The sequence below is a fragment of the Anser cygnoides genome, chromosome 8 (genome assembly GCF_040182565.1).
Source record: "Anser cygnoides isolate HZ-2024a breed goose chromosome 8, Taihu_goose_T2T_genome, whole genome shotgun sequence".
NCBI lineage: Eukaryota > Metazoa > Chordata > Aves > Anseriformes > Anatidae > Anser > Anser cygnoides.
The window spans coordinates 27,173,947-27,201,646 of record NC_089880.1 but is presented as its reverse complement, the minus strand read 5'-3'; the positions used below and the strand labels follow the sequence as shown (position 1 = coordinate 27,201,646).

The 27,700-nt window shown below is 42.0% G+C and overlaps 1 protein-coding gene across 1 annotated transcript; it reads left to right on the top strand.

The window, feature by feature from the left end:
• Positions 1 to 148: 148 nt before the first annotated feature.
• NRDC (nardilysin convertase) lies at positions 149 to 27,700 on the top strand. The gene is given in 32 exon segments (XM_048062051.2): positions 149 to 380; positions 383 to 521; positions 4,592 to 4,913; positions 5,099 to 5,180; positions 6,027 to 6,180; positions 7,847 to 7,920; positions 9,335 to 9,430; positions 10,314 to 10,436; positions 11,460 to 11,517; positions 12,494 to 12,567; positions 12,762 to 12,831; positions 13,223 to 13,300; positions 13,757 to 13,877; positions 13,959 to 14,017; positions 14,651 to 14,705; positions 17,133 to 17,237; positions 17,507 to 17,630; positions 18,151 to 18,237; positions 18,902 to 19,021; positions 19,777 to 19,828; positions 20,980 to 21,130; positions 22,209 to 22,336; positions 22,663 to 22,825; positions 23,515 to 23,546; positions 23,844 to 23,982; positions 24,467 to 24,514; positions 24,875 to 24,927; positions 25,550 to 25,633; positions 26,354 to 26,444; positions 26,773 to 26,889; positions 27,124 to 27,213; positions 27,483 to 27,700. Coding segments are annotated over 32 exon segments (3,480 nt in total). The 5' UTR covers positions 149 to 187; the 3' UTR covers positions 27,681 to 27,700.

Below are 27,700 nucleotides of genomic sequence, written 5' to 3'. Positions count from 1 at the left end.
CCCACCCTCACCAATCACCGCCCGCTCCGGCCACGCGCAGCCCACGGGGGCCTCCCCGTTTCCCCCACGTGACACCACAGCGGGCGCTGACAGGGCGCGGGGCCCGGCCCCCGCCCAGCCACCACCGCCACTTCCCGGCGGGGCGGGAGCCGCCCGGCTGGCAGCGGGGCCCGGCGGCCGGCCGCGCATGCGCAGATTCGCGGCAGCCTTCGTGAGGAGGGGCCGGGCGGCAGCGGCGGCCGGGAGCGGGACCGCGACTGCGACCGGGGCCGGGCCGGGGGCGGAGCGGGGGCGGCTGCCGCCGGTTCTCGTCAGGGCCCGGCCGCTGTGGGCGGCCATGCCCGGGAGGAACAAGGCGGCGGGCGGCGGCGGCTGCCCCGAGGTGCCGGGGGGCAGCAGGCCGCCGAGGCGGGCCGCGACGCCGTAGGCCGCTCGCCTCACGGGGACGAGGAGGAGGAGCGGGGCGCCAACCTCGGCGACCCCGACATCGTCAAGTCGCCCAGCGACCCCAAGCAGTACCGGTGAGCGCCGGGACGGGGCTGGGGGGGGCTGGAGGCCGGCCCTGCCGCGGGTGGGGGCCCGGTGCGGTTCCCGTACCCCCCCCCTTCCGGGCTGCTCGGCCCCGGGAGCGCCGATCCCCAGCGGGAGGCGGTTGTCGGGGGTGTCCCGAGGCAGCGCCGAGCTGAAACCAGGCTAAAACCGGCAGCAGCAAAACTCTTCCCATATAGAGGGGTTCCAAGGCTTAAATACGGCTGTGAGCAGAGACCTTACGCTGCCATTTTGGTGGTGTTTTCGCTTGGTGCTCCCAACAAACCCCCCAGGAGCACGGAGGAATGTCCTGTCCCCCTGCAGCTGGGCCTGGGCGAGAGGCTGCTGAGCGCTGCGGGTGGGGTAAGGCAGCCCTTCTCCGAGGGATGCTGTAGGCGGGTTACCCAGCCCCTGCGAGATGTGCTCTTTTAGCTCTACCCTTCATAACGCCTCTGCTGGCTGCACAGATCAGACTCTGCCTAAACCCCAGCCTGGAGCTGAATTGTGGACTCGCAGTGACACGGGCTGAAGTTCCCTGCTGGCTGCATGGGGGCTGTGCCCATTGGCTCGAGGAACAAACTTCCTCCTTCCCTTCTTATCCTACTTCCCTGCTTCTTCCTCCCCATTTCTGTCTGCCTCCCCTGCTGGCGTTCTCGCTCACGCTGCTTTGCAGGAGGTGGCTTCCTGCACTTTGTAGCTACAGGGACCATCAGCTTAGGAAACTTGTGCCTTTGCTACCTGGAATGACAGTGTGATGAAGCTTGGGAAGTCCACTGGAAACTGGCAATCTGCTCTGAGGCTCAGGAACCTCCTCCACACGCAGGGAATTGCAGAGCGCATTTGCATGCAGCATAGAGTAGACAAATGCCGACGTCTCTCAGAAATCCTGCTCTCTGTACTTAACAGACGTTTTTCCAGCTGGAAGCCAGGAGTCACGTCTTTTCAGATTGATTTCTGTGTATGGGGAGTGAGCCTTGCACAGAACAGACACAAATGTATCCCTTAGGAAGACAGCGTTGCTAAAAGTTAAGTATGCCTTTGTTAGCTATGTTCCAAACCCTCTAAGCAAATTTAAAGATGAGATTTAGTGATGCATATACAGTTTTTCTCCTCTGTTCTTGCATTGGTGTTGACGTATAATGCAGGCTGTTCACAGTTGATTTAATTTCTTTCTCATGGATCTTAAAACCACTTCTCACCGAGTTATCATCTCAAACACACCATTCATAAAAGCAGAGGAGTTCTGACAGCCTGCAAAATGTATTCTCAAAAGTGAGTTTGCTGGGACCAAAATGATCATAACCGAAGTTGCATCTGTTCATGGAACATAGTCTCTCAGAGCTAAGAGTGGGTAGTTATCTTAACTGGATTTTTTTCCCCAAATTTGTTGTATTTAAGTTCATCCTTATATGGGATTTCATGAGTTTGTATTACTTGTTTTCTGTAATTTGAAGAATTAAGACATTTCTCTAAGTGTTTACTATGCATTATTACATATTTCAATATTTGCGTAACTGCTGAACAATTGCCACTGATGTAAGAAAATACCTTAGTGTGAGAACACCAAGCTGTTGGAGCTTACCCAGGATGTATCTTTAAGAATTTGACTTTTATGTTTCATGGATTATTTGTATCAGTGTCTGTACAGCTCTTCTAAAAAGCAATGGGACTACGCTTGCTTCTCTTGCTACATGATTGCATTTTTCTTACTGTATTTTGCATACTAATTGATACTTCTGTATTGATTACACTTGTTCTTTTCCATTGGACTGAAACACGGAAAAAGAAAAGAACACCGATGTCAGTTGGTGTCTCTGCTCAGAACAACCTCAGCTGTTCCAGGTGCTCCTTAAGTGAAATCAGAGAGCCTTTGACAGCAGCGTGGTTAAAGTGTTATTGTGCTTTCGGTGCTAGCATGTAACACTGACAAGCCTGGAGATGAGTAATGTCAAATTAGTATCGCCTGCTGCCTTAGTTTAATGGCTGCATGGGGAAAGGAGAAATGAGAGCTACTGGTACACCTGGCTGCGCAGCTTTATGGCAACTCTTCTGGAGGAATAGCGCCGTACTGCTTGTTCTCTGCCTTCAGTGACTGTACCGACCCCAGGGAAGTGAGTGCGCTTTGTGGGATGTGGAAGCTGAAGACAGCTGCGCGTGGAGGTGCGGAAGGTGCTGGGCCTGCTGGAGGACGTGCTGTAGCAGTGCTGACTTGCACCGTCTGGGGCTCTTGCTGGGAGTTCTCCGGAGCCTGAAGCACCCGAGGACGCAGTGCATCTGGTTTGTAGGACCCCTGCCGCGTGCTCAGGAGCGCTGCAGCTGCATAATGTGACATGGGGTACAAACACGTTGCTATTCAGACGTTCCAAATGTGTGGATGATTGACTTTGTACCCAGACATTTTAGCAGGGATCTCGTGCTGTCTTTGCCTCCTGAAGTTAGTCACAGCATCTCTGCACGTTAACACCGCAGTGGGTTAAAGCAACAAGAATGCAACTGCGCTTTCACCTGTTTGGATCAAATTCATCCTGTTCAGGGTACTGCACTATGCAGGACAGGCATGTTAATGATTTTGAAACCCTGGGCCAGAGCAGGTGTTGTCACTTCCACAGCTGAGGAGCAGTCATAATTTCTGAACTTAACCCAACTATTAAATGTTTAGTCTTCAGCTTTTTTCATAGACTTGATAGTCTAAGAAGTGTGATGTGTAATCACGATGCCCTCTTTACAGCTTTCATCCATATACTTCCTTGTTAAATTCAGCTGGAGGAGAAGTGCCCTGTGCAACGTGTTTTCAAGCAGGTCTGTGGGTTGCAGAGCTGTAGCAAGTGTCTTGCAGCTCTTATAAAGAATGAAACTTTCACTGACCTCAGATTTTGAATTGAAATATTGATAATAGCACATGCTCTTACTGGTACAAACTTTGAAATCACATAATGATAGCCATGCATGAAACGGTACTGGAGAGCTTATGGGAACAGTGGATTTGGAAATCAAACAGCACACATTTCATTTTTCACTTGGGTATTTACCCTGTAGCTTGATCCACAAATCTGCTTTGAAATTTCTGCTTCTGAGATAAAAAACAGTGGCCGTGCGGCAACGGTCTCATCTGGCATAAACTTACTCTGCTGTTCAGATTTCTCTGGGAAGGTGGGATGAGCCCGTGGGTTAGTTTTACACCACCAGGGTTTGTAATGGATCAGATACAACCAGTGTTAGGTTGGATCAGGTATTTTCTTGATCCAGATTCCTTTGTTTCTGCAGCGCAGCAGCTCTCAAAGGTGGTGCTCCGCCTCATGTGACAAAGTGTGGTTGTGTCTGTTCCTGATCTGGCATGAACTTTCACTGCTGAGAGCTCTGGTCAGGCAAAGCATCAGCACTGTCCTCAGCCTGAGAAGCTGTGGAATGGTGCTGGATAGGGATTTATACATACACATGTATATACATAATGTATGTAGGGCCGTCCACATGTGGATGTAAACACACAGACCTGTGTAAGGTCACTATTGATGGCAACACACCCAAGCCACTGTGACTTATTAAGGCTGGGGAGGAGGCTTGTCCTTTCTAACATGTGCCTGCCAAACCTGCAGGTCCCATTTGATGGAAAGCATTCATAAAATCAAATAAAATTGAGTCTCTGGGGCCTGCTTAGAGGGAAAACCAAAGATTTTAATTCTGTCACGTAATATATGTTCACAAGAGCCTGCCAAACATAATAGGGTGCTGAAGTTTGGGTTTACCTATTCTGAGTACATTAAGCTTTCTCTAACCAGGTGCCATTAGCTCAGATATCTCACCGAGAGAAATAAAAGCCCAAATCAATGTCCTTAACCTTATGGGCAGAAGGGCTTCTGCTGCTGTCTTGAATTGCTTGCTTCTTTCAGCTGTTAAATATCAGAAGAGTATTTTTGCTTTTCCACTCTGAGTCTGCTCACCTTCTTAGCTGCCCGTATTTCATTGGGAAGTCTCAGCTGAAGATGGGAAATGCGGAAATTTCTGTGCTTCTGAGAATTTGGATTTGGGAAGTGATTGTATTCATTGCAAACAACTCTTCTTTCAGGTATATCAAACTGCAGAATGGCCTATGTGCACTTTTGATTTCGGATTTGAATTACTTGGAGGGTGCCCCATCCGCATTGTCTTCGGAAGAGGAAGAAGAGGATGGTGATGAATCTGAAGAGGAAAGCGATGAAGATGATGACGACTCTGGAGCCGAGATCGAAGATGGTAGAGAAGGGTTTGATGATGAGGACTGTGATGAGGGGGATGAGGGTGAGGACGATGATGGAGATAATGAGGATTTCAATGATCCCGATGACAGTGAATTAGAAGAGCTAGCTGAAAAGGAAGAGACAAGAAAGAGAGGCTGTACAGAAAAGCAGGTATGTATTTAAAACTACAGAGTGAAAAAATATTATATACAGAGCTTTCTTGTGCTCTGAAACCTTGTGATTAGACATTCAGAGTCATTCTTTGTGTTATACCTATCCTGATTGATTTACATGTCTGTCATTTTCCTAAAGTATTTCTTGAAGCAGCTTTTACTGAGACTGTTGTATTTTCTCAGTCTGCAGCAGCCCTTTGCGTCGCTGTTGGCAGCTTCTCTGATCCCGAAGATCTGCCTGGCTTAGCACACTTCCTGGAACATAGTACGTATCTGCCTCTGTTTCATCTTCTCCAGCTGCAGTGCAAAATTAGGGATATCTAGCTCTGGATGTCTATGGCATTTTTAATGCCAATTCTAATTTCAGCTACCTAAAATTTATTTTTATTAGTTAAATAAATCTGTGTTTTTATAAAAAATACTGATCTGGTAAGGAACTCTTAATGTGGGAGAAGGAGTCTCATTCCCTTTGGCAGGCTGTGCATTAGTGTACGCTTTTCTGTTAACTATTAAATGTGGGGACAAATGTTGTGAAGTTTCTGACCAGACATATCTATAAATGCTACTCGTGACCTACTGAGGCCAGTCATACCTAGAAAGACACAGTCTATTTGGGCCTTCTGCCAAAGGCAGGTTACTCTAATTATTGGTCAAATTATATTGTCGATTGCTACAGGAGTGCACCTTCAGTTCTTGCATGTTTTATCTAATTTTGATGTGATTCTGAAATGTGTTCAAAAAAAAAAAAAGTATGTTTTAACCTGGGTCGTTGCAGATGAGCAGTAGAAATGGCACTGAAGTACAGAGGATGTCACTTGTGTTTCTTGCCAGGGGGATAGTTTGTCTAATCATGCCCTCAGGCTGTTGGCATCGCTGGTTCCAAACCTGAACCTGGCATCTGCTGTGGTGTTTTACCTCACGTTCAAAAATGATGTGAGAAGTTAGAATTCGGTTTAGCCTTGGATTTGGGCCCTGTCGAGGTCAGTCCCGGCAGGGGCGACGTGTTAACGCCTGCTTGGAGCTGCTGTGTCAGCTGGGTGGGGGGCTCCCTGCTGCAGTGAGGAGTAACAAATTCATGTCATCATGGTAATTTGGCTGATTTTTGTTTCAGTGGTATTTATGGGCAGTTTGAAGTACCCAGATGAGAACGGGTTTGACGCGTTCCTGAAGAAGCACGGGGGCAGCGACAATGCCTCGACTGACTGCGAGCGGACGGTCTTCCAGTTCGACGTGCAGAGGAAGTACTTCAAGGAAGCGCTGGATAGGTAACTGCCCGCCGGTGGTGGTGGTGGAGGTGTGTGCGTGTCCCTGGTGGTCAGTTCTTCATTTTGGGGCTGGCTGCTGCTGCACTTCCACAGGGACTTGTACTACAAAAAGAGGGTATCAAACGTAGGGAAATGAGATTTCCCCACGGCTATCTGACAGATGTAGCTGTGTAGCTGCTGTGTGGTTACTTAGGATCTGTGTGCAAGTCTTACTGCGAGCTCTTTGTCTTGCCACTCTTAAACTGGTGGCTTTGATGAAGTGAGAAACGTTATGCAGTGTGACAACTGGAGGGGAGGTGCCTCCAGAATCCTGGTGATTCATCCTCTGAGTATCTGTCCTGATAGAGTTAGGGGTTGGCTTTTGATTATTTTGGCTTTTGATTATTTTGTTTCCAAGTCTAATCTATCAAGATGGGTGGGAGGGTAGCGTTGAGCATTGTGGTACAGTGTGCACCTCAAAAGGGTACATTTAACCCAGTCCTGGTTATTCAGCGAAATGCGTATCTTTTGGGGTGAAGTACTTACCTTGCTCTTTTGTGCTGTGAGGTACGTTAGGACAACGCTGCTCCACCTGTCTGAGTAGTTTCCTTCCATGAGAAGAAATTACTCATTCATGAGGGCATGTCAGCTGAGTAGTCCTGATGCTGTGAAATATCTCAGGAGGAAAGTAATGATGAAGACAAGATCTAGTATTTGCACATTTTACCAAGTATTGCCTTAATTTTACTTTATTAGGCTAAATTCAGTTTTCATTTGCAGATTAGTCCAGGTTTTAGATGTTTGAAAGTGAGAAAGCATCAAAAAATATAATTACAATTGGTCACAACAGCTCACTTAGTGGAGGGGAAACAGAAATTAGGAGTTCTGTAGGCTGTGGGATAACATACAAAGAAAATAAATGGTTGTTGCTGGTGATTTCTGCTCGTTTGGTCAACTTTGGAATTAAAGAAAGACATTACATTTCAATGGACTTTAGTTTAATGGGTTCTGTAGTCGTAGAACTCTGTCAGTAATGTATTCCTGTTAACGTTTTGCTTCAACAAGTTTCACGAAGCGTGGAAAAAATACAAATAAAATAGAAATAATAGATTGTCTAGCAGCCTTCTGCTGTCTCCATTCACTGCAGACCTGTCCCTTGCCATTGATCTGCTCTCTATGGGTACAGGAGCAGAGATGTATCTGGAGGTGTCTGGAATTTTATAGTAAATGAAATTGTAATGGATACAAAAACTTATGTTTCTGGTCATAAATCAACATTCCTTTTTGCCTAGAGTTAGGAAGAACTTCCTTGTGGTTATGTTGTTTGTAATGAACAGCTGAGGATTTTTCCGCATTTTTCCTCTGAAGCATCTGATACTGGCCACTGTTAACCAGACTAGATGGATCACTTGTCTTATCTGGTGTGATTCTTCTTGGGATGTAAATGCCCTCTTCCTGCATGGCAGCCTTGCCCTTTGCTTTTTGATACTATCACTAAACTGGCTTTTACCTCTCCTTAAGACAGTACACTCCAGAATTACATCATTTGTAGTAAGACAAGCAACTTTATAAACTAAAAATAGTAGGTGTTGAGTTTAGTTGTTGTGTTGTGTTTGTTTGTTTGTTTGTTTGTTTTGCTTTATCTTAAGAGACACTGAGGAAAAGCACATATTTTTCTCTTTCATAGGTGGGCACAATTCTTTATTCACCCGCTGATGATCAGGGATGCAATAGACCGAGAAGTTGAGGCTGTAGACAGTGGTAAGAGTTTCTTTTTCTGTGTGTTTAGTACATCTTAATAAAAAATAAGACCTATTTAGTAGCATTGCTTATTGCTTCATACTTGGGATTACCTTTCTGAACACTTCAGTCAAGTTCATCTAACTCAACAGAGAAATTAAACTCTTAGATTTCTTCTTAACTTTCATGGGTATCAGTGGCTGTTAGAGGAGAAAGACTGAGCATGGTGCCATTACCGATAGAGCTTACTATCTTATTTCTTGTACTGAAAATTAATAATTTTAGGTCATTTGGCAGTAACTGGTAGGACAATTGCATAAGCATGTGTGTAGTCTGTAATGAACAACATTCCTGTAGCTCCAGCACAGCCCCAGTGCTCCCTCCAATACTGTTTGTTATTGTTAATACAATAAGTCTGTGTGATTGTACTTGTCTCGTTATCCTAATGCCTGTAATAACTACAAATTTGCTTCACAGAAGGAAATTGGCACAGAAGTGAGTGGAGTGCTCACTTGATTTTTTTAATACATAATGAATACTTCCAGACTGCCTATAAAAGCTCACTGCTTTAGAATAAAAACCTGTTCCTGGCAGATACACTGACTGGTTCAAATATGGTTTTGAAGTGTTTTCTTTTTTCTCTGATAAGAAAAACTGGGCAACTCGATCTTTGAATTTAACTAAGTGTCAGTATAAACACAAGGACCTGTCTTGTGATTTAAGGTGTAGTTTCTTCAGCAGCGTAAACTAATTTATGCCTTCACTTGCACTACCTTCATCCTGCAGTTTTACTCCTTGGCTTGTACTGACACTGTAGCAGTGAGCTGTCGGGTAACTGTGTCATCTTGATGAACTGGCTGCAGAACAACCCGACCAAGAGAGTTTACAGCTTCTACCAGAAGAACGTGCAGTTGGAGAGGGCAAATTTTTAATTTTCAACAGAAAATCCCTTATTTGGATTAGTTTAAACTGCAAAACTTCATTTCTGGAAACTATCTTGCTCAGTTTTCAATTTCTCATTTCATTATTATGCTAGAAGTTATTCCTTGTGTTATACAGGAGAAACAGATCTGTAATTGATCTCTGGCTTTTTCTGCAGGGCCTGACTGTAGAATATTGATGGCCTTGTGTTCCCATTAAATTTAACAGATTGAGAACATTCAGACAGGACAGGCTGGGGCTTTGTATGCTTTTCCTGTTTATCCCTTTCTTTACTTCTCAGCAATGAACTACATTTTTTTCTCTTCTCTTTTCTTGGCTTATTTTCATTACTGCTAGCAAGTCTTGTTTCTTATCCTATTTCACTATTTCATCATCCATTAAAACAAAAAATATTCCAGGCTGCATCTGTGTTTTTTGTTTTTGATTTTGTTTGTTTTCCCCATGGGAACATGACCTCAAATTTTGATTCATGCCACTGCAAAATCTTTAACAGAGTATCAGTTAGCAAGACCCTCCGATGCAAACAGAAAGGAGATGCTGTTTGGGAGTCTTGCCAGGCCTGGACATCCTATGAAGAAATTTTTTTGGGGTAAGTTCTGAATTAAAGTTATAAAGTATTCAAACTTTTAACCACTTAAAAGATGCACTAACACGAGCTGTCTTATCACAGCGAGCATTACCCGTTCTCAGAAGTATGAGAGCAATTACTCATTTCACAGCAAAGCCGTTGGGAATAAAAGCAGCTGCCTGCTTCTTAAGATACTTTTCATTCTGGTACTTTTTGCTGATGTTGGAGCTGGGTTGCTGTAGGCATAGAGTCATGTAACTTTCTGTGAATGTAAAGGCAGTGTTCTCTGAGTCATCTCTGTCTTGTTTAAGCTTGTTTTTGCTATTACAAATCCATGGATAAATAACATATTCCCGGATTTTATTCTAATGGGGCTTTTCAAAGTAAATAATTCACTGTCAAGGTTGCAGGAGTAGACCTTCGGTTATGTGAGTGAAGGGAAGTTTGTCCTTCCTGCATAGGACAATAGCGTCCCTCTGAGAACTCCCTCACTTTCATGATGCTGGTGAGCATATAAATTATAGTGTGATGGGTAATAAAGATGGCCAGCTTTGACATGTAGATCATTTTTATAAAGTTGTGTAGTGACATGTACTAAAAGCCATATTTTCTCTTCTTTTTCCCCACCCCTAATCTGCAAGTTCCTTTGGCAAGCTGGTAGCAGACAACGAGCTATATAGTACACAGTATGTGTGATCTGATAGTATAGGAGGACTTTGTCCTCTCTTGTCCTAGAAATACTAACTGTCCTAGAAACTGGAAAAAAATAAATTTTGGTTAATATTCCTTTAACTCCAGATTTCTAAGTACTTTTAACATGCTTGCCATGACTAGACTCAGCGACCAGGAGAGAAGAAATTCTTGGTATGTCTGGTCTTGACTAACCACCTTTTAACTTTTACAGGTAATGCAGATACGCTCAAACACGAGCCTAAAATGAATAATATTGATACCTACACCAGGCTGAGGGACTTCTGGCAGCGCCATTACTCTGCTCACTATATGACTTTAGTTGTCCAATCTAAAGGTAATGTCTGATGTTCCTTATAAACAGGCTCATTGCTGCTCTTGGGGTAGTGCTTTTGGAACTAGTTCAGCTTTAGCCCAAGCCATGCTAGTGAATTATCCTGTCCTGCAGGAGGTATTTAGATGTGGATTTTAGCCAGGTTTCCAAATGAAACGAGACTCAAGCAATTGTGCTCTCTTATTATCATCCCGCCACTTTCGAGAAATTTTTAACTAAAACTGATGAATAGATTACATATTAACTCAGAAGGTAAAGCCTCAGTTATATTTAAAAGAGAAACTTGTAGGATTGTAAAGTCAAACCACTTAAATGACTTAATGCTGCTGCTTTCCTTGCTGTCAACAGTGAACCTCCACAGAATGTGATGGGGAGACTGAGGCTGAGTGTCCCAGTTGTCTTGTTCTGAACGGGGCTCATTCAAGAGAGATTTTGAAATAACAGAGTGGGAAGAAACTCTAGGAAGTTTTTTTCCTTATAGACTGAAAAATTCTGTGCAAATAGAATTGTGTTTAACTTCAGCAGAGAACTTCAGACCTATGGGCCTTTTCTGCTGAGACAAAAGGAAAGAAATTGCTTACAAGTTAAGTGGGTAGTATAGAGTTGTGTTGAAAATAAAGTTGTGTACATTCAAGTTAGGTTTGTGCTTAGGGGTTTGTTGAGAGCCTAAAACTTATTGCAGTTCCCATCAGTGAAAACTGCTTTATATGTACCGGACATAGAATGATTGGATGAGTCTAGCAAGTACTGGTGATTTTTCAGATCCCTAAGTCAGTAATTCTTGTTCACAGTCATACCAGGTACTACCAGAATTTAAATCCTAGTGGTATCAGCCTCAGTTTTTGGAATAGTATACAAAACCAGACACAGTGAATATTAAGAAATGACTCAAACCAGTTTAAAGCTTATAATTTACAACTTTGCAATTTTAACATGTACTGATTTGCAGTCTCTTTAAAATAACTGGTGAGATAAGATAAAGAATTTGTCTTCAGGAAATTAAATTTATTTTTTTTTCCTCAATAGAAACACTGGATACATTGGAAAAGTGGGTGACAGAAATCTTCTCTGAGATCCCAAATAAGTAAGATTTTTTTGATGCATAAAAGTATTAAAAATTATAAAATTATCTGTGCTTAAAATGGCAGGGCTTTTTATTTTTTTAAATCTCTTACTGGATACGTTAAAGAAATTAACATTTGTTTATCCTTATCCATAAAAAATAATGGCTAATTCTGAAACTTAAAGACTGCTGTTTCATTGTTTCAGGAAGATTTTGTTTATGCATAGCAATCATTTAACCCGCAAGCTGTGTGGTGCTAACTTGCAGCAGTGTTTGTTTAATTTGTGCTGATACCTTGATTTTATGATAAATCATTTAAAAGTAGATTATCATTTCATATTTCTTATCTTTCCTTTGTGTCAAAAATAATTAGAAACAAAATAAATTAGGATGGTATCTTGAATTGAAATGTCATCATTAAGGTGGCAACTGATCAGGACGTGATTTTTTTTTTTTTAAATATTTCACCACCATGTGCTATATAAAAAGAGGTTTCTGCAGAAGCTTAACTTGGAAATAACTTTATTCTCCCTTTCATTTTCCCTTGTTGCTTGATGTTTATTTTTGTAGTGCATAGAAAATGCTCCTGTAAACGTCTAATGCTATACGGAGACACATTTGTCTTTCTTGCCCGTGTCCTTCTCTTGTTCCTTCTTTGGCACAAGACAATCCATCTCGAGTTTCTTACTGTGTTTGGCTTTCCCTTTCCCTGTTGGGAAAGCAAGCTTTTTCTTGTTACTGCCTTGGAGGGAAGGAGAGGGAGGAGTTGACAGGGTGTCTAAATCTTGGGTAATTGCTCTGTTGTGTGGGCAGAGTGCAAGTGAATGACAGGGTTCCTTCCAGTTTGGCTTGGGTGGATCCTGCATTGCACCCTTTGTTAAGGGCCATTTTCTGCTCGTCTGCTGTACCGCCTCTGTGCTGACGTCTGGTGATTATCTCATCTCGATATAGCCTTGAGTCTTTGCCATTAACACCACACTTTAATTTTGCTTTCAAGTGGTTTGCCCAAACCCAGCTTTGGCCATCTGACTCAGCCTTTTGACACACCAGAGTTTCACAAGCTTTACAGAGGTAAGTAAAATAGATCTGTTTAAATATTTTGAATACATACGTTCATATTTCCTCTGTGTTCTGAAAGGATCTGTGTGTTTCATAGAATAATTGTGTGGTTCTGAATAACTTCTAACCATTCTTTCTGCCTGATTTAAAATTTCTTTCCTATTTCTAATCATGTATTTATATTCAGTAAATTTATTTCTGTTTAGTTGTTCCAATCAGGAAAGTTCATTCATTGAGTATCACCTGGGCACTTCCACCACAAGAACAGTATTACAGGTAACGTGATGTTGTATTTTCCTTCTACCATGTTATCTTGTGAATAATTTTATTGGATTTCACAAGAAACCAAAGAATCGCATTTATTTGTGTTACAGATTACTTTGGTTCTGCTAGGAGAACATTTTTTAAATGAACTAAACTGATGCAAATGCAGTTCTTTTTATAAATTGAGTGGAATGGGTGCACAACTGATTTAACGTCATTCCTCTCTGACTCATATCAGTCATCATGTTCTGAACTCCCACGTCCGTAGCTTGTTATCCTAATGCTACCTGAAAATGTAATAATTGTCGTAAAGAAACTGTTTTATAGTTGTTTGTACAGTGATTTGAATTCTTCATTTAAAAAGTATTACCTCTTGGCATTTAATTTTTAATTTTTCTTTTAGAGTGAAGCCACTTCATTATATTTCCTGGTTGGTGGGACATGAAGGCAAAGGAAGTGTTCTCTCCTTTCTCAGGAAAAAGTATGTATTTTTAAGCGTAGTAATTAAATGCATTGGAAAGATTAAAATAAGGCAAACTATTTCTCACAGATACTTTTTTTTAATATATAAAGGCAGGTCAAGTCTGCCTTTTTATATGAGCATTTTGTAGTGATATTCTTTAAATTGATGATAGTCCCAAGTGAGAAATAAGTGGTTTTTGTTTTGTGGTCTTTGGATCAGTAGCATCTGTGACTGATTTTTAAGAGATGTCCCAAAGGTAATTTAGCTTTTTCTTAAATTAAATTAAATTACATTAAAAAAAATGTTTTTTTCTTAAATTCTGTATCCTGAGGTTCACATCTTTATGCTGAAAAACTTTGTGTGACCTGGTAACAGATTGAAAGCCACTGAAGTAAAGCTGTGATATGCTAATCGTAACTAAGCTTAGATAAAGCTAAAATGAGTAATTAATAAGTGTCTTTAATTCTTCCACAGATTTTGGGCTCTTGCATTATATGGAGGAAATGGTGAGACAGGATTTGAACAGAACTCTACCTACTCCATCTTCAGCATTTCCGTAACTTTGACTGATGAAGGTCACAAGCACTTCTATGAGGTATGTTTTTGTAACTGTAACTTGATTTGACGCTGTTTTCCTAATGTCTGGAAGGAATAATCTGTTCCTTTCTGTCTGCAGGTGGCTCATGTTGTGTTTCAGTATGTGAAGATGCTGCAGCAAAGAGGGCCAGATAAAAGGCAAGTGTTTGCCACTACATCAGCTATTGGCAAGACCATTCCTCTCCATTAGCGTTTTATTTGTAGCTTACATGTTTTGGTAGGTTACTAGAGTATAACTGGTTGGTCAGTAGTAAAGCTTGTCAGTACAAAAGTTAGTCAGTAGAAAAGCTGTGCGGGAAGCGTTACCAGTATTTAAGTTTAAAAATGAATTTATTAAATGTTCATGGTTTTTTTCTTTGTGTTTTTAGTTTGATTTATTGTGATCAATTCCTAATTTTAATAAACTGAACTAGTTGTAGTTGTAGGGTGTGGTTTTGCATTGATTTAAATAAATTTTGTTGTAAATCTGTGGAAGTCCGTGGTGTTCTGGTAATAAATAGCCTTTATATTAATTTGGTATCAGTATTTGACTCCTTGTAGTTAAGTCTCTCCCTGTTTGGAAGATAGCAGAACTTACTGCTAGTTGTGAAATGTCCTTTTGGAGGTAAAGGAAGTATGTGTAAGATTGCTTCTAAGTCTAGTGCCAGAATGAATCACTGTAGAGAAACTCATCCTTGATTCCTTTCCTAGATGACTGCTTTTTTCAGTTTCTCAATAAATCTTGTGGAGTAGTGGAAGAAATCCACTTATTCTCTCCTCCCTCATTTACAGAATATGGGAAGAAATCCAGAAGATTGAAGCTAATGAGTTTCACTATCAGGAACAGGTATTCATCCACTGTTTTCTGTTGGCATATAGGTAAAGCATAAACAGGATATTTTTTTATTAAAATTTTGAACTATGTTTTCAAAGTTCTGTATGACTAGAAACAGATTATGCACTTAAAATAATGAGGTTGTTTTTCTGAAAGAATTGTCCTCAACAAATTGGGTTTTGGTTTTTATGGTCATCTATGTAGGCTCTCTTCGATTTTCAGTCATTAGACGCTTGCGTGTGAGGTTCTGTGCCCATTAATAGAGCTCTGCAAACTGTCTGGTGCTTTTCAGTATTTTTTCTATAATTTCAGTGGCTATTGAGCTGTTTTTGCACTGCTGATTTCTAGGAACAGAAAAGCAGTGTTGTGTGAAAGGTGTGGCTAGTGACCTGGCCTCACAAGGGCTAGGATGCTAGTGACCCCCTTGTCTGCTCTTACAACATTACACAGATGAATTCGGTTTTGTGACAAGTCTTACTTGGCCTATTAAAATAGTAGTTAGCAAAAATCTTAGGCGTTTTTATTAAAGATACAAAAAGAAAAAGAAGGGAGTACAATTTCTACCAAGGTAACTTCATTTTTTTCAATGGCGCTAAAACTTTTGGGAAGACAAATCCATATATTCTGTATACGGCTTGAAAACATCACTGAGTTTTCTTGGTTTCTTTAAAGTACACAGATGCAGGAAGGACAAAAAAAAAAGAATAGGAAATATTGGAAGGAAATATCAGAAGAGTTTTTTTCTTTCTAGATACTCAAAGTCCTTTCAGACACTTTTAAGATCTGCCAGTCTGCACTGAGCATCAGGATGTTAGAAATGTCATTTTTAGCAAATCCTTCCATCTGTAGCTCTGCCTTCAAAATAGCATATGGAGGATATTGAGTGTCTTGAGTGGCCTTTGAGTAACAGAGGAAAGTGGTATTTGCAAGTGATACAGACAGCAGGGACCGCTGCCAACAACCCTAAGTAATACATAACAGAGCAGTGGATTTTTTTGCTAGGAACAAGTTTCCACCGATTGCCAAGTGCATTTTTTAAATGCGGTGTTTTGTTTTTCATTGGAACGCAGCTTTTATGAATTTGTTAACAAAGTGCAACTATTAAAAAATTAGAACTGACTGTCTTCTCCTAGCAAAAAAGTTTCCCCAGCAAAGTAGAGAAGAAATAAAAATCTCTAAAGGATGGCCGTTTAGTATAATGGAAATAATAGGTATATCTGTTGCCCTGTGTACAGTTTTATGATTCAGTCTTTAATCATTGCAAACAGGTGTTGTCCAATCTGAAGTTTGACGTTTTTCATCAAAATGAAGCTATTTAATTCTGAAAGGTTCATACTAGTGTTCTTTTTTATAGACCAAGCCAGAATTTTATGTTCCTCAAAACTGTTGCTGCTTTAATAGGATTTATACTTCCCAGTATCAAGCCAGGTGGGGGCAGAAAATACCCCATGTTCACATGGGGGAAATACCCACTGTGTAGAGTCCTGCCTTTCTGGCCAGTTGATGGTGTTGTTTTTTAATTGATCATTAAGTGGTTACTGGCCACTCAGGAACTTAACTCAGAAAGCGAGGGACAGAGGTATGTATGTGATTTAGTGACAGGGTTGTTCAGGGCTCTTCCCTGGGACAGATGAATGACTTAGGCATGGCACCCTGCTCTTCTGGGTGATGGAAAAATCTGGTACGTGGCCTACAGCGCGATGGTTACAGAGGCATGTCTTTGGGGGAAGCAGTTATGTGCCCCCAAGGCAGACTTAATGTTTTCTGAGATATCAGTGTCTTAAGAAATTCTTGGTCCTGTTTTTCTGTACATTTATAAGACACAGATGTGTCAAGCTTGCCTCTTTTCAGGGGGAGCTGTGGTCTGTGTCTGGACCCAGAATCTTTATGGCGCGATGCTGGCTGGTTCAAAAAGAAAATGCACGCAGTAAGAAGTCTCTACTAGGCAGTCTTACACAGTTACACAGTACTTCATGTCCAAATCAGACATCTCTTCCTTCTCATACTGCATGTCATGCCAGACAACTTAGGGAAGGAGCAGAATCAGATATACCCATACAGCAGCAGGTCCTCAGCTTGCTCTTTCCAGGTTCCAGATTACTTTAAACCTTGAATTGTGGAACTCTGCTTGTGTTCCGCAGAGGCAAGGAGCACATTCTACTGGGACTTTACCTAGTAGGTTTAATGACTGTAAACACATGCTCAAGGCTGTTTCTTCCATAAAGCTGTCTCTGATATTTCAAGATTCTCAGAGCAGTCCTGAGCCTTAGATATGGTTATGAAATGTATTTAGTTTAATAATCAAAACTAAATGCCATACCAAACTCAGCGCGTAACTCCTGCTCGATGTGCCTGACCGCTCAAGCTCTGCTTAAAACAGAAGTTTGGTATTTTAGTTTTCTGATTATGTGAAAAATAGCTTTGTTTGTTTGTTTTTAGACAGATCCAGTTGACTATGTGGAAAGCCTTTGTGAGAACATGCAGTTGTTTCAGAAGGAGGATTTTCTGACAGGAGACCAGCTTCTGTTTGAATACAAGCCTGAGGTAAATGTTCTTTGAACTCTGATTACATGTTTTGATGTAGGGAAAATACAGGCATACTGTATAATATAGGCACATATAAGCATGCAATTAGGCATATTAGAGGCACAGGTTTTGTACTAATTGAATCACTTTTTATATTCAGAAAGCACATCTCCTTTTTTTGTAAGCTTATGATGTCTTGTTCTTCATATGTTCAGATTAAGAAGTCTCAGCTGGGTCAGGCAGAGCCACAGTTGCATTTGAACTGAAGTGCTGTCTTGCACTTGCAGGTTATTGCTGATGCCCTTAACCAGCTCAGTCCTCAGAGAGCCAACCTCGTTTTGCTGTCTGCTGCCAATGAGGGCCAGTGTCATCTAAAGGAGAAGTGGTTTGGAACACAGTACAGCGTGGAAGGTAAAACAGCGACAGAAACATAAAGAATGTCTGATGTATGCATTAGAGCTATTAAAAGGGTGACAACACAAAATACAACCACATGGAAGCAGGGAAATGAGTCGTCAGTGCTAAACTGACTTCATTATTAGTCAAGTACTCTGTCCTCCTGTAATTGTTCTTTGTTTAGTGTCAGTTGATTCCCGCTCCCTGGTTTACAGTTGTTTTAGGAGGCAGGGATCCCAGTGAACCCTTTACTTGGCTGCAATTCAAGTCCTGAACAGGGAAATGAACACAAACAATGAAGGACAGGGTGGCTTGGCAGCTGGGTTACTAAGGCAGGCAGGCCTGATTTAATTTTGAATAGGACTGCTTCAGTCCTGCTCCAAGGGAGCTGTTAGGAACAGATTTAGAAAAAGTCGTGATGAACCAGGTGACATGAAGAAACTCTTATCATACTGCAAATGTTCTTGGGTTTGTCTAGGAAATAGGAAAGCATTAGCCTTCCTGCTGAACTAAATGCATTTCATATTTTTAACAGATATTGACAAGTACTGGAGTGATCTATGGGCCAGTGACTTTGAATTAAATCAGGATTTACACCTTCCAGAAGAAAACAAATACATAGGTAAGGCACCTGAGCACGAATGAAATCTTCCCCTAGTAATTTGTGTGAGTTTGATGTGGTTTAGAAACAATCTTTATTTCCATCTGAACATCAACCTGATTTTGAAAATTAAAATATATGGGAGCTCTGTTCACTTGAATTTCATTTAATGCTCTCTTATTTATAAATTTGGGAGCTGACTTTTTCTAATATGTAAAGTTGCAGACCATACAGCTCTAACAGATCTCACACAATCTGTGGACTGTGAGAGTTAACACAGAACTGTGGACGCATAAGTAGAAGAATTTGATTTGCTTAATCCTGCTGGTTTTGAAAGTATTTAAATAGCACCTGGCTTTGTTGCCAAAAACAAATAAAATACAAACCCGTAATTTACAGCCTATATAGAACATTACCATTTCTGCCTAGCTTCTGAGCCAGTATTCTGGTGTGAAACTGAAAAATGTTTTTCATTTGGTGTTCATTTGGTCATTCATTTTCAGTGGTGTGAAACTCTAAATGTTCTTTGGGCCCGGGGAAACATATGCCGTCATGTATAATGTAACAAACTGGGAGGGGAAGAATGTATTCTGCTGATAATTTTGCGGGCTTTTATTCATGTAGCCTGGCTGTGTCTGTGAAGCCCTCTAACTTCTGGTTTTGGTTTGTTTTTTCTTTTTGTTAGCCACTGACTTTGCTTTGAAAGTTGCTGACTGCCCTGAGACAGAATATCCAGTCAAAACACTAAGCACACAACAAGGCTGTCTCTGGTACAGGAAAGATGATAAATTCAAAATCCCTAAAGGTAAATAAAAGCCTTATGGCTTCCCTAAGAATAGGAAGTCCCTGTTTTTACCAGCTGGAATTTATTTAAAGGAAAATAACTCACAAGAGTCTTCGCCATTTATACTGAAGTGTTTACTGCCAGCTCTTCCGTGGTCCTTTTGATATATTTATTAGCTACAATAAAAGAGAAGCAGGTAAACTACCTTGCAATAAAGAAACCCTGCTGATTACTCAGGTTAAAAGGTGGAATCACTGAAAAATACTGGTTTCTTCTGCTGTCTGACTATGGACAGAATTTAGCATACAGAATATGTTACTGAGACTGGGGCTTGAGAGGAACTTGAACATCGCAGAAAAAAGCTGTAGTCTCTTCTACAGAACGAGAAAGCTACAGCCTGCCTTTGAGACAAATGTGGAAAATATTTTGGTATTTTCAAGCGGAATGTCATTATTTTTAGAGTCTGTTAAACATATGTTTTGTGGAATTTTCTTAGAGTTGTTTTGATTTTTATTGGTCACACCATGTGAGCTAGTATTCTACCAAGTGCAGCTTTGTGTTTGCTAATATTTGGTATTTTTAAGGAAAGCTTTTGGAGTGGAAAAGAGAAGGCATTTGATGATGACTTAATAAAAGAAAAATATGTTCTTACAGAATGACCATTTTCATTAGACTTGAATTGTGACCAAAGAATAACCTGATGGAAATATATTTGACTTTGGAAAGCTGTCCATTGTTACACAATTACTCATGTAAGTCTCTTTTTCCCCCACCAGGTTATGTTCGTTTCCATCTGATCTCGCCGTTGATACAGCAGTCTGCAGAGAAGTAAGGCTTACATTATTTATGCATAGCTTGCAGTATAACTATAGGCCCATACCTAGTGAAAAAGCACGAAGAGAGACTAATTTTAAACTGGAATAGAAAATTCCAGTTCCTTTTCTCACATTCTTGCATTTTCCTTGTAGTTTTTTTCTGAAGTTTGGCAAGAGTGGTTTTGCAGCAGGCCGTTGGTTACTGTAGCAGACAGGTGTGTGTGAGTTCATGGTGGGTTATTCCCCAGTGCAACTGGAAAAATTAATGTAACAGCAGCAGGGTGCATGCCAGAAGGAAGTGCTTAAAAAAGGAATTGGTCCTGAAAACTGTACAATCACGTCTAAACCAGTGACCTGGGAGCGTGTAGGAGCAGGTGAAGGGACTCATGGCAGCATTTAGAACCCTTTGTTCCACAGACCTCAAGGTTATAGCTCTGAATGTGCTACACTTTTGCTGAGCTTAGGCTAGCTATTTTATTGCTATTTGTAACACATTTCATGGCAGTTTTATCCTAAGGCTGTTGAGACCTGCAGGAGGAATGTTTCAAGAATGTCTTTATAAATCTGTTTTCGTCAGGGCTTTATTAGTTTGAACTTTGAATTGGAATCCAGGCAATAACAAAAACCTGGAAGCAGAGGACAGGACAGCAATTTCCACATTGCAGTCCAATTCACTGTAGCTTATTTATTTATTTATACCTTGATAGACAGTGATCTCATTGCTCAAGTCCTTAGCATAGCAGAAGCTTTTTCAGAAAAAAACAGAGACTGGCTATCCTCCATTCCTTTACACAAAGTGTAAAAATCTATATTTTTTTCTGTTATTATTCAATGTTTCAAGCACTGGCACATTACAATGTGTGTTCCTACCTTGAAGAAATCTAAAATCATGTGAAGCTGTAATTTTATTCATTGCAAAGAATAGTTGAATGTCAAAATAATTTTAAGTAGTGTCATGTGCATTCTGGATGAAGGGAAATTTGCATTTTGTATTTCCAGATTTGTTGAAAATTGGTTTTGAAATCTCCTTTTACTTAGGTATTCATTTCTGTTAGAGAATTTCTTGTGTGTACAACCAAACTTGTTGGCCTTGTTTTTTTTCCTCCTTTTATTATTTCCTTTTTTCTTTTTTTTTTTTAACCCTCTACTCTTTTCTCCCCACAGCATAGTATTGTTTGATACGTTTGTAAACATCCTTTCCCACAATCTTGGTGAACCAGCTTATGAAGCAGACGTCGCCCAGTTGGAATACAAGCTGGTAGCTGGAGAGCATGGCTTAGTCATTCGAGTGAAAGGATTCAACCATAAACTACCTGTAAGTACCGATGATCTTCTAAACACTCAGGCATGCTTCTGTTCAGTATGTGTGCTTTTACTCCTAGCAGCTGGAGCTTGGTTGGCTGGACCTTAGAACGTTTAGATGGGCCATCTCAAATGGGAAATTTGTTTCCCTGTTCAAATACAGGAAATGGCAGCAAATGCTTTTTCATGGCTTGCATATGTTTTATTCACTTACAGAAGCTCAAATTACTGACTTTTGCCTGGCTTAAGAGAAATCTTTCTTTAAGTAATATCTATATCTCCATTTAGACTATAATAGCTTTTCTGTTAAAAAGAGATGTGAGTTTCCCATGTTCTTTTAGAGTTAGAGCCTCTCTGTCAACAAACTAAGGCTATTTGCATGCTATCTGGAGAAATGTGTCTGAAAATAGCTTTTTTTACAATTTAATTTTGGAGATACAGCTTCTGAGCTCATTTGGGATGCTGTTTTTCTTTGTGGGGTTGCTAGGATTTTACAAGGATTGGGGGATCCCTGATCCCATTCTCTGAAGGCTGGCCATGTAACGCCTGATAAGCACAAATGGAGAGGACGTACAGTTCAAAGAGCAGAGAACCACCGAGCTTCCTTAGGCTTCCATTGCAAGGGCTTGAGTGGAGCTTTAACAAAACTGTCCGTCATCTCTCAGACCTGTTAATGTGAGATATAAAAGAAAAACACAGAGATGTACATAGCATGCTCCAAATATCCTTTTTAATCACAAATGTCGCTCTGTTCTGATTTCATTGTGCTAGCCAGCAGTAGAAAGAAAAACTGGAACATCAAATCAGTAGTGTTGGAGTCAAAGGCTAGGTTTGTTTCAGTAGAATGTGGAAGCTCCTCTTGGTTTGGAATACTGAGCTTACTTCATTCACTGACTAAAAATGCCATCCTTTGGAAACTGACTGTAATTTGGTATACAATTATTTAGTGAAAAGCATCTAGCAGAACTGAGGAATGTGTTTTAGTAACAGTGTCTTTCGTGTTGATCAATTTTTTTTTTATTATTATACAGAAATAAGTTCAAATTGGTCTTATTTTCAGAAAAAATGACTTTAAACTGTTTTCTTTACAGCTTCTATTTCAGCTCATCATTGATTACTTGTCCGACTTCAGCTTTACTCCAGCAGTTTTTGAAATGATAACGGAGCAGTTGAAGAAAACATACTTCAACATCCTCATCAAACCCGAGACTCTAGCCAAGTGAGTGCTGGGGGAGGGCAAGAGGTGGCTGCACAGTCACTGTTCACAGTAAGTGTGGGGCTTGAGTGGAAGAGCTCGGAAATCACTGCTCTGAGCTCCTGGAGGCTTGTTCCAGGGTTAGCTCTGAGTCTGGACACCCAGGTGGCTGCCGTTCTGGTGCTACCTGCAGCCAACAGCAGGTGCTGAGGCGGGGCAGGGTGTGCCCATGGCAGTGCACGTGGGTGCCATCTCCCTGTCCCCAGTACGTTCCTGGGTCAGAAAGCGGATCTCTTGCATTAAGCAGCTGTTGACGGCTTGTGGTTTTGTTTTCTTTTCTCGCATTGCAGGGATGTGCGTCTGCTGATCCTAGAACACAGCAGGTGGTCCATGATAGACAAGTACCAAACGCTGATGAACGGCCTTTCCATTGAGTCCCTCTCCTCCTTTGTCAAGGCTTTCAAATCACAGCTCTTTGTAGAGGGTCTCGTACAAGGAAACTTCACGAGCAGAGTAAGTACAGCTTCAGCAGCTGATCCACCCTGGAACTTGTTCTGAAAATGGGCTTAAACACAGCTGCAACAGCTCCTAATGCTCACCAGCAAGCTGAATGCCTCTTCGGTACCGACAACCCAGAGGCTTGCAGGTGCAGGGCAGCTTCATCTCCAAAAACTCAGGAATGCTCATGCAGATGATACACTGAGGGGTCTTCATAGATGCCCATTTATTTATTTTATTTTTTTTTCAGGAATTTGAGTTAAGGGGAAAATGTGATAGAAATATGCCCTGTAGCCTTTTCCCCCATTGCCACCATTCTTTATAGTTTGATGTAGTATTGATATGGACAGATATTGTTATTGATTTATTTGATACTGAGAAATGTCCATGGTGGAGCTAATTTCCATGTGTGAGCTAAGCTCCTTTCACATTATGGTGTGTGCATCCCTGTAGCTCCTGGTCAGTTTTACTGTTTCTCCTCTTTGATCCTTCCCGGATCTCCAGCTCTGGTCCCAGAGAGGGACCCTCCTTTGTGCGCCCTTTGCTGTTGCATTGGCTGTTGCTGTTCCTCTGGCTTCTGCATTCTCCTTGCAGAGAAGTTAGGAAAAAAGAAGACTGACTAAAGACTCTTTTCTACTTTCTTTGTGGCTGTGAATTGGGGCTAATAATTCTCTTCTGAGTAAAAATTATATTTTCTCTCCTAGGAAGCAAAGGATTTTCTGAATTACGTTGTTCAGTGAGTATCTGACTCCTGCACTGTGCATGTGGTAACTATAACTGAAGTCAGGATTCTTTTCTGGAGAACGGGGTTGGGGTGGGAGCAGTGCAGACGTTCCCTTCTCCCTCTCAGGGTACAGCACTGCTGGCAGTTCGCGAGGTGACCGTTGCTCACGGCATTTTAAGCAGGACGTTGTTCTGGTTTGGGGAAGGGGAAAGCACTGTCAGTCTGAGTGTGCAGATGTCCGGGTGTTGGGCTGGTTTTGGCTAAGACGTGAGCAGGTGTTTGACACTTTGCTCTTTGTGCTCCCTTCAGAAAGCTCCAGTTCGCTCCCCTGGCCCACCCCTGCCCTGTGCAGTTCCGGGTGGTGGATCTGCCAAATACACACCTGCTCTGCAAGGTGAAAACTCTCAACAAAGGGGATGCCAACTCTGAAGTGACAGTGTATTACCAGGTACGCGTCAGCTCTGTGTGTACTTACCTGTCCCTCTGGTAGCTGCTGGTGCTGTAGTGTTACGTAGGTCTCAGCCAAGAGCAGTTTCTGGGCAAGGATGTTACAGAGCGCACCAAAACCCCGTATGAACACCTAACACACAACCCTTGGCCCTCCTGGCTAAGCCCAGGTGTGCTCTCACCGCACGTGGCACTTCCTGAAGGCAGCACCTTCTGCTCCTGGCCTTGTGCTTGTAGCCAGGCGTTGTGCTGCAGTTACGTCCTGGTGTCCTGACACTGAGCTCATGGTCCTCGGGTGAAACCCCTCCCCTCGGTCCTGCAGGCAACACTGAGCCCCCTCAGAGACCAAGCATTTTTCGGCTGTCCCTGCTGTGAATTGTGTTTAACGCTGTAGTGCAGCTGATGTACGTCACACTTGTCACCTTGAGCTGGACTGTAGCTTTTAACTCCATGACATCATCCTAAATTCTTCCTTTTCTTTGTAGTCAGGTGCCAGGAGCCTTAGGGAATACACCCTTATGGAGCTGCTCGTGGTAAGTTAGCCGTCATGGCTCATAACCCGTGACATTTCCTTACCTGCAAACAGTGCTTAGAGCTAAGATAAGGCCTTGGGGCTAAATGGTACGAAGGGTTCAGTGTGTACTCACTGCTCATTCTCATTAAACCTCTGAGCGTTTGGGAGGGGATACCCAAACGGCTGCTGGGGAAGGCAGCATGGAGCAGTTTTCTTTACTGACCCAGAAGACTGAGACCCTTCTTCATTCAGTGGGTGTAGCTGGAAAGGCAGCAGTGTGGTTTTTTCCTGTGTTGTGATTTGTGTTTCTGGGTTGAGTCTGAGGGGTAGCAGCAGAGGAGCATCACCCCTGCCGTGACACATCTGTGCTTTGTTTCAGATGCACATGGAGGAGCCCTGCTTCGACTTCCTGAGAACCAAGCAGACCCTTGGGTGAGTTCAGCTCTATGCTTTTGATGTTCCCCAGTGTTCTTACTCTGGAAGCCCCTTCCTTGCAGTGGTTAATTCCTGGCTTGTTGCAACGGGAGCAGAAATGTAACCCACTAAAACCACAGGCACCCATTGACACAAACTGCAGCTGAGTTGTTCTGGAGTCCCTTAAGAATTGGCGTCTGCCATTGGTGTGTTAACCTGGCATTACTCAGCACAAAGTTGTTCCTTCCCTTCCTAAACCAGCTCGCTGTTCCCCAGGGCTGCTGCCATAGCAGCTCTGCAGTGGCAGGCCTCCCTCAGAGGCACCCGTCCACCCCATGAAACTGGAACAGGGGAACAGGTCTTTCATGGCTACAGGTTTGTCGTTTTGTTTGGTAATTCCTGCACAGGAGTTCAAAAACAGTTACTCTGCCAAGCTTGAAAGGGTTTCCCAAAAATGAGAAAACAGAGGAATGTATTGATGCAGGAAATAATGGGAATAAAACTTGAGAATTTGTATGAGATCTTTTTTGGTAAAGCACCAACACTGTTTAAACTTGTAGCATGTCCTGCAGGTGAAAATTTAATTGTTTTTGTGGAATTACTTTATTGTGTTGTTTTTTGTTGTTGTTTTTTTTTAAAGCTATCACGTGTACCCCACCTGCAGGAATACTTCTGGGATCCTTGGCTTCTCAGTCACGGTAGCAACCCAGGCAACTAAATACAAGTAAGTGTGTAACGGTGTTTGCTGTAGACTGAGTGAGAAAGGCTTCACTGCAGGACACATACGGCAAGTGGCTTTAGGAAGTGGTGCTGAAGGAGGTCAGCAGCCCTTGTGTGAATTCAGGAGCTGAATATCTGGGCCTCGTTTGGTCTCGTGAGGTATCAAACTAAGTGCAACCATGTCTACACATATTTTATGGTGTATTTATACAGCAGCCAGCTGAGAGATTTCATTTAACTGTCTATTTGTTCTACTGGAGCCAATGACAGCTGACTTCAGTTGGCTTTTGCTTAAACTTTTTTTGAGTGCACCCACTCTCATTCAGAGTTTGTTGCATTAACGTTCAGCTGCTTCAGGCCACCAACTTCTGCTCTATTCATGTGCAAGGCTGAGGGCTGCAACTGGGGGCCCGACAGCACACTGCAGCGTGTGCTGCTGCTGGGCATGCCGCAGTCCCTGCACCATGCAGCTCTTCCTCTTGTGGCTTGGTTATATCAAGTCCCTGGGTTTGAACAGGACTTAGTACAGATAAAAATCAGAGCACTATTTTTATTCCTCAGTACGGGGGAAAACAGAAACATTGGTGTTTATGGATGTGTGAGCTTGCTTTGCCCTGCTGCAAACATTCCCTTGGTTGAGGGCTCTTCTGCTACCTTATCCCTCAGTATTTTTGTTGTGTTTTTTCTCTGCCTGAGCTGATTTAATTTTTTAACTCTCATTTAGTTCTGAATTGGTTGACAAGAAGATAGAGGAGTTCCTTTCTTGCTTTGAGGAGAAAATCAAGCATTTAACCGAAGAAGCTTTTAGCACCCAGGTAAAAGTCGATCGTGAAACGTTTTTCCTTTAACTGCTAACTGACACCTAAACTGAAGGCTTTGGTTACACCAAGCCAATATATTTCTGAGGTCCCAAACAAAGGACTGACCTTTAAGTCCTGGCTCTCGCTCCATGCGGTGCTCATGCTCTGAATAGTTGTCCCTGGAAACTTCCAGAGAAGTTTGAGAGCAATGAACTGTCTTGTGACTGTCATTTGGGTTTTCCTTTAACTTCAGTGAAAGGTGGCTGATAGATAGATAGTCAATTCAGGTTGTTGAAACCCTTCAAACTTTCTCCCCCCCCCCCCCCCCCCCCCCCCAACATAGGTTACAGCTTTGATAAAGCTTAAAGAATGTGAAGATTCCCACCTTGGAGAAGAAGTCGACAGGAACTGGAATGAAGTTGTGACCCAGCAGTATCTCTTTGACAGGCTCGCCCGTGAGGTGGGGAGTTGCTCATTGCTGTCAAGTACTGCCAAACTGAACACTTGCATGTAGCTTTTTGCAGCAGTGTTAAATACAAAGCACACGTAGCTGGTTTTATGCTATTAGAAACACACTGAAGTAGAAATATGCTATTTTTAAAAGGTGTAATGGAATAACTGTTGTAGAGAAACCATTTTTATGTTCAAAATGACTTGAATCGTCACGGTGCTATTTAAAACCTCTGGGTTTCAGATTGAAGCTCTGAAGTCTGTTACAAAATCAGACCTGGTCACTTGGTTTCAAGCTCACAGAAGCAACAAGAAGAAAGTGCTCAGCGTACATGTGAGTATTTCTTGTTAGCTCCGTGATGCCAACTTATGACATGCCAGGCTTTGATAACCTCAGAGAGATCCTAGTAAGGGTGTACTGTAGGAAAAGTCACATTGTCTAACTTTTTCTCTGGTGGTTAGCCACACTAGTGGCTTTGTATTTCCTGTCATTTAGATTGCACTGAAGTATCTGCATTTAATTTTCAGGGCAGATGAACACTGATCGATACCCATATTACAAAATCTTAGAGCCAAATTGTTTTATGGTAACTTTTTTTCCAGGTGGTTGGCTTTGGAAAGCACGAAGGGGATGCAGAGGTTACAGCTGTCTCAGAAGTACAGAATTCTTCATCTGGTGAAATACCTCATCTTACTTTCTTGCCCCCATCCTCCCTGATGACTAACATTACTTCCATCAAGGACATCAAAGCTTACACATCAACTCTCAACGTTCTCCCTTACCATAAAATCTTAAAATAAAAATGACATCTTGCCCTGCA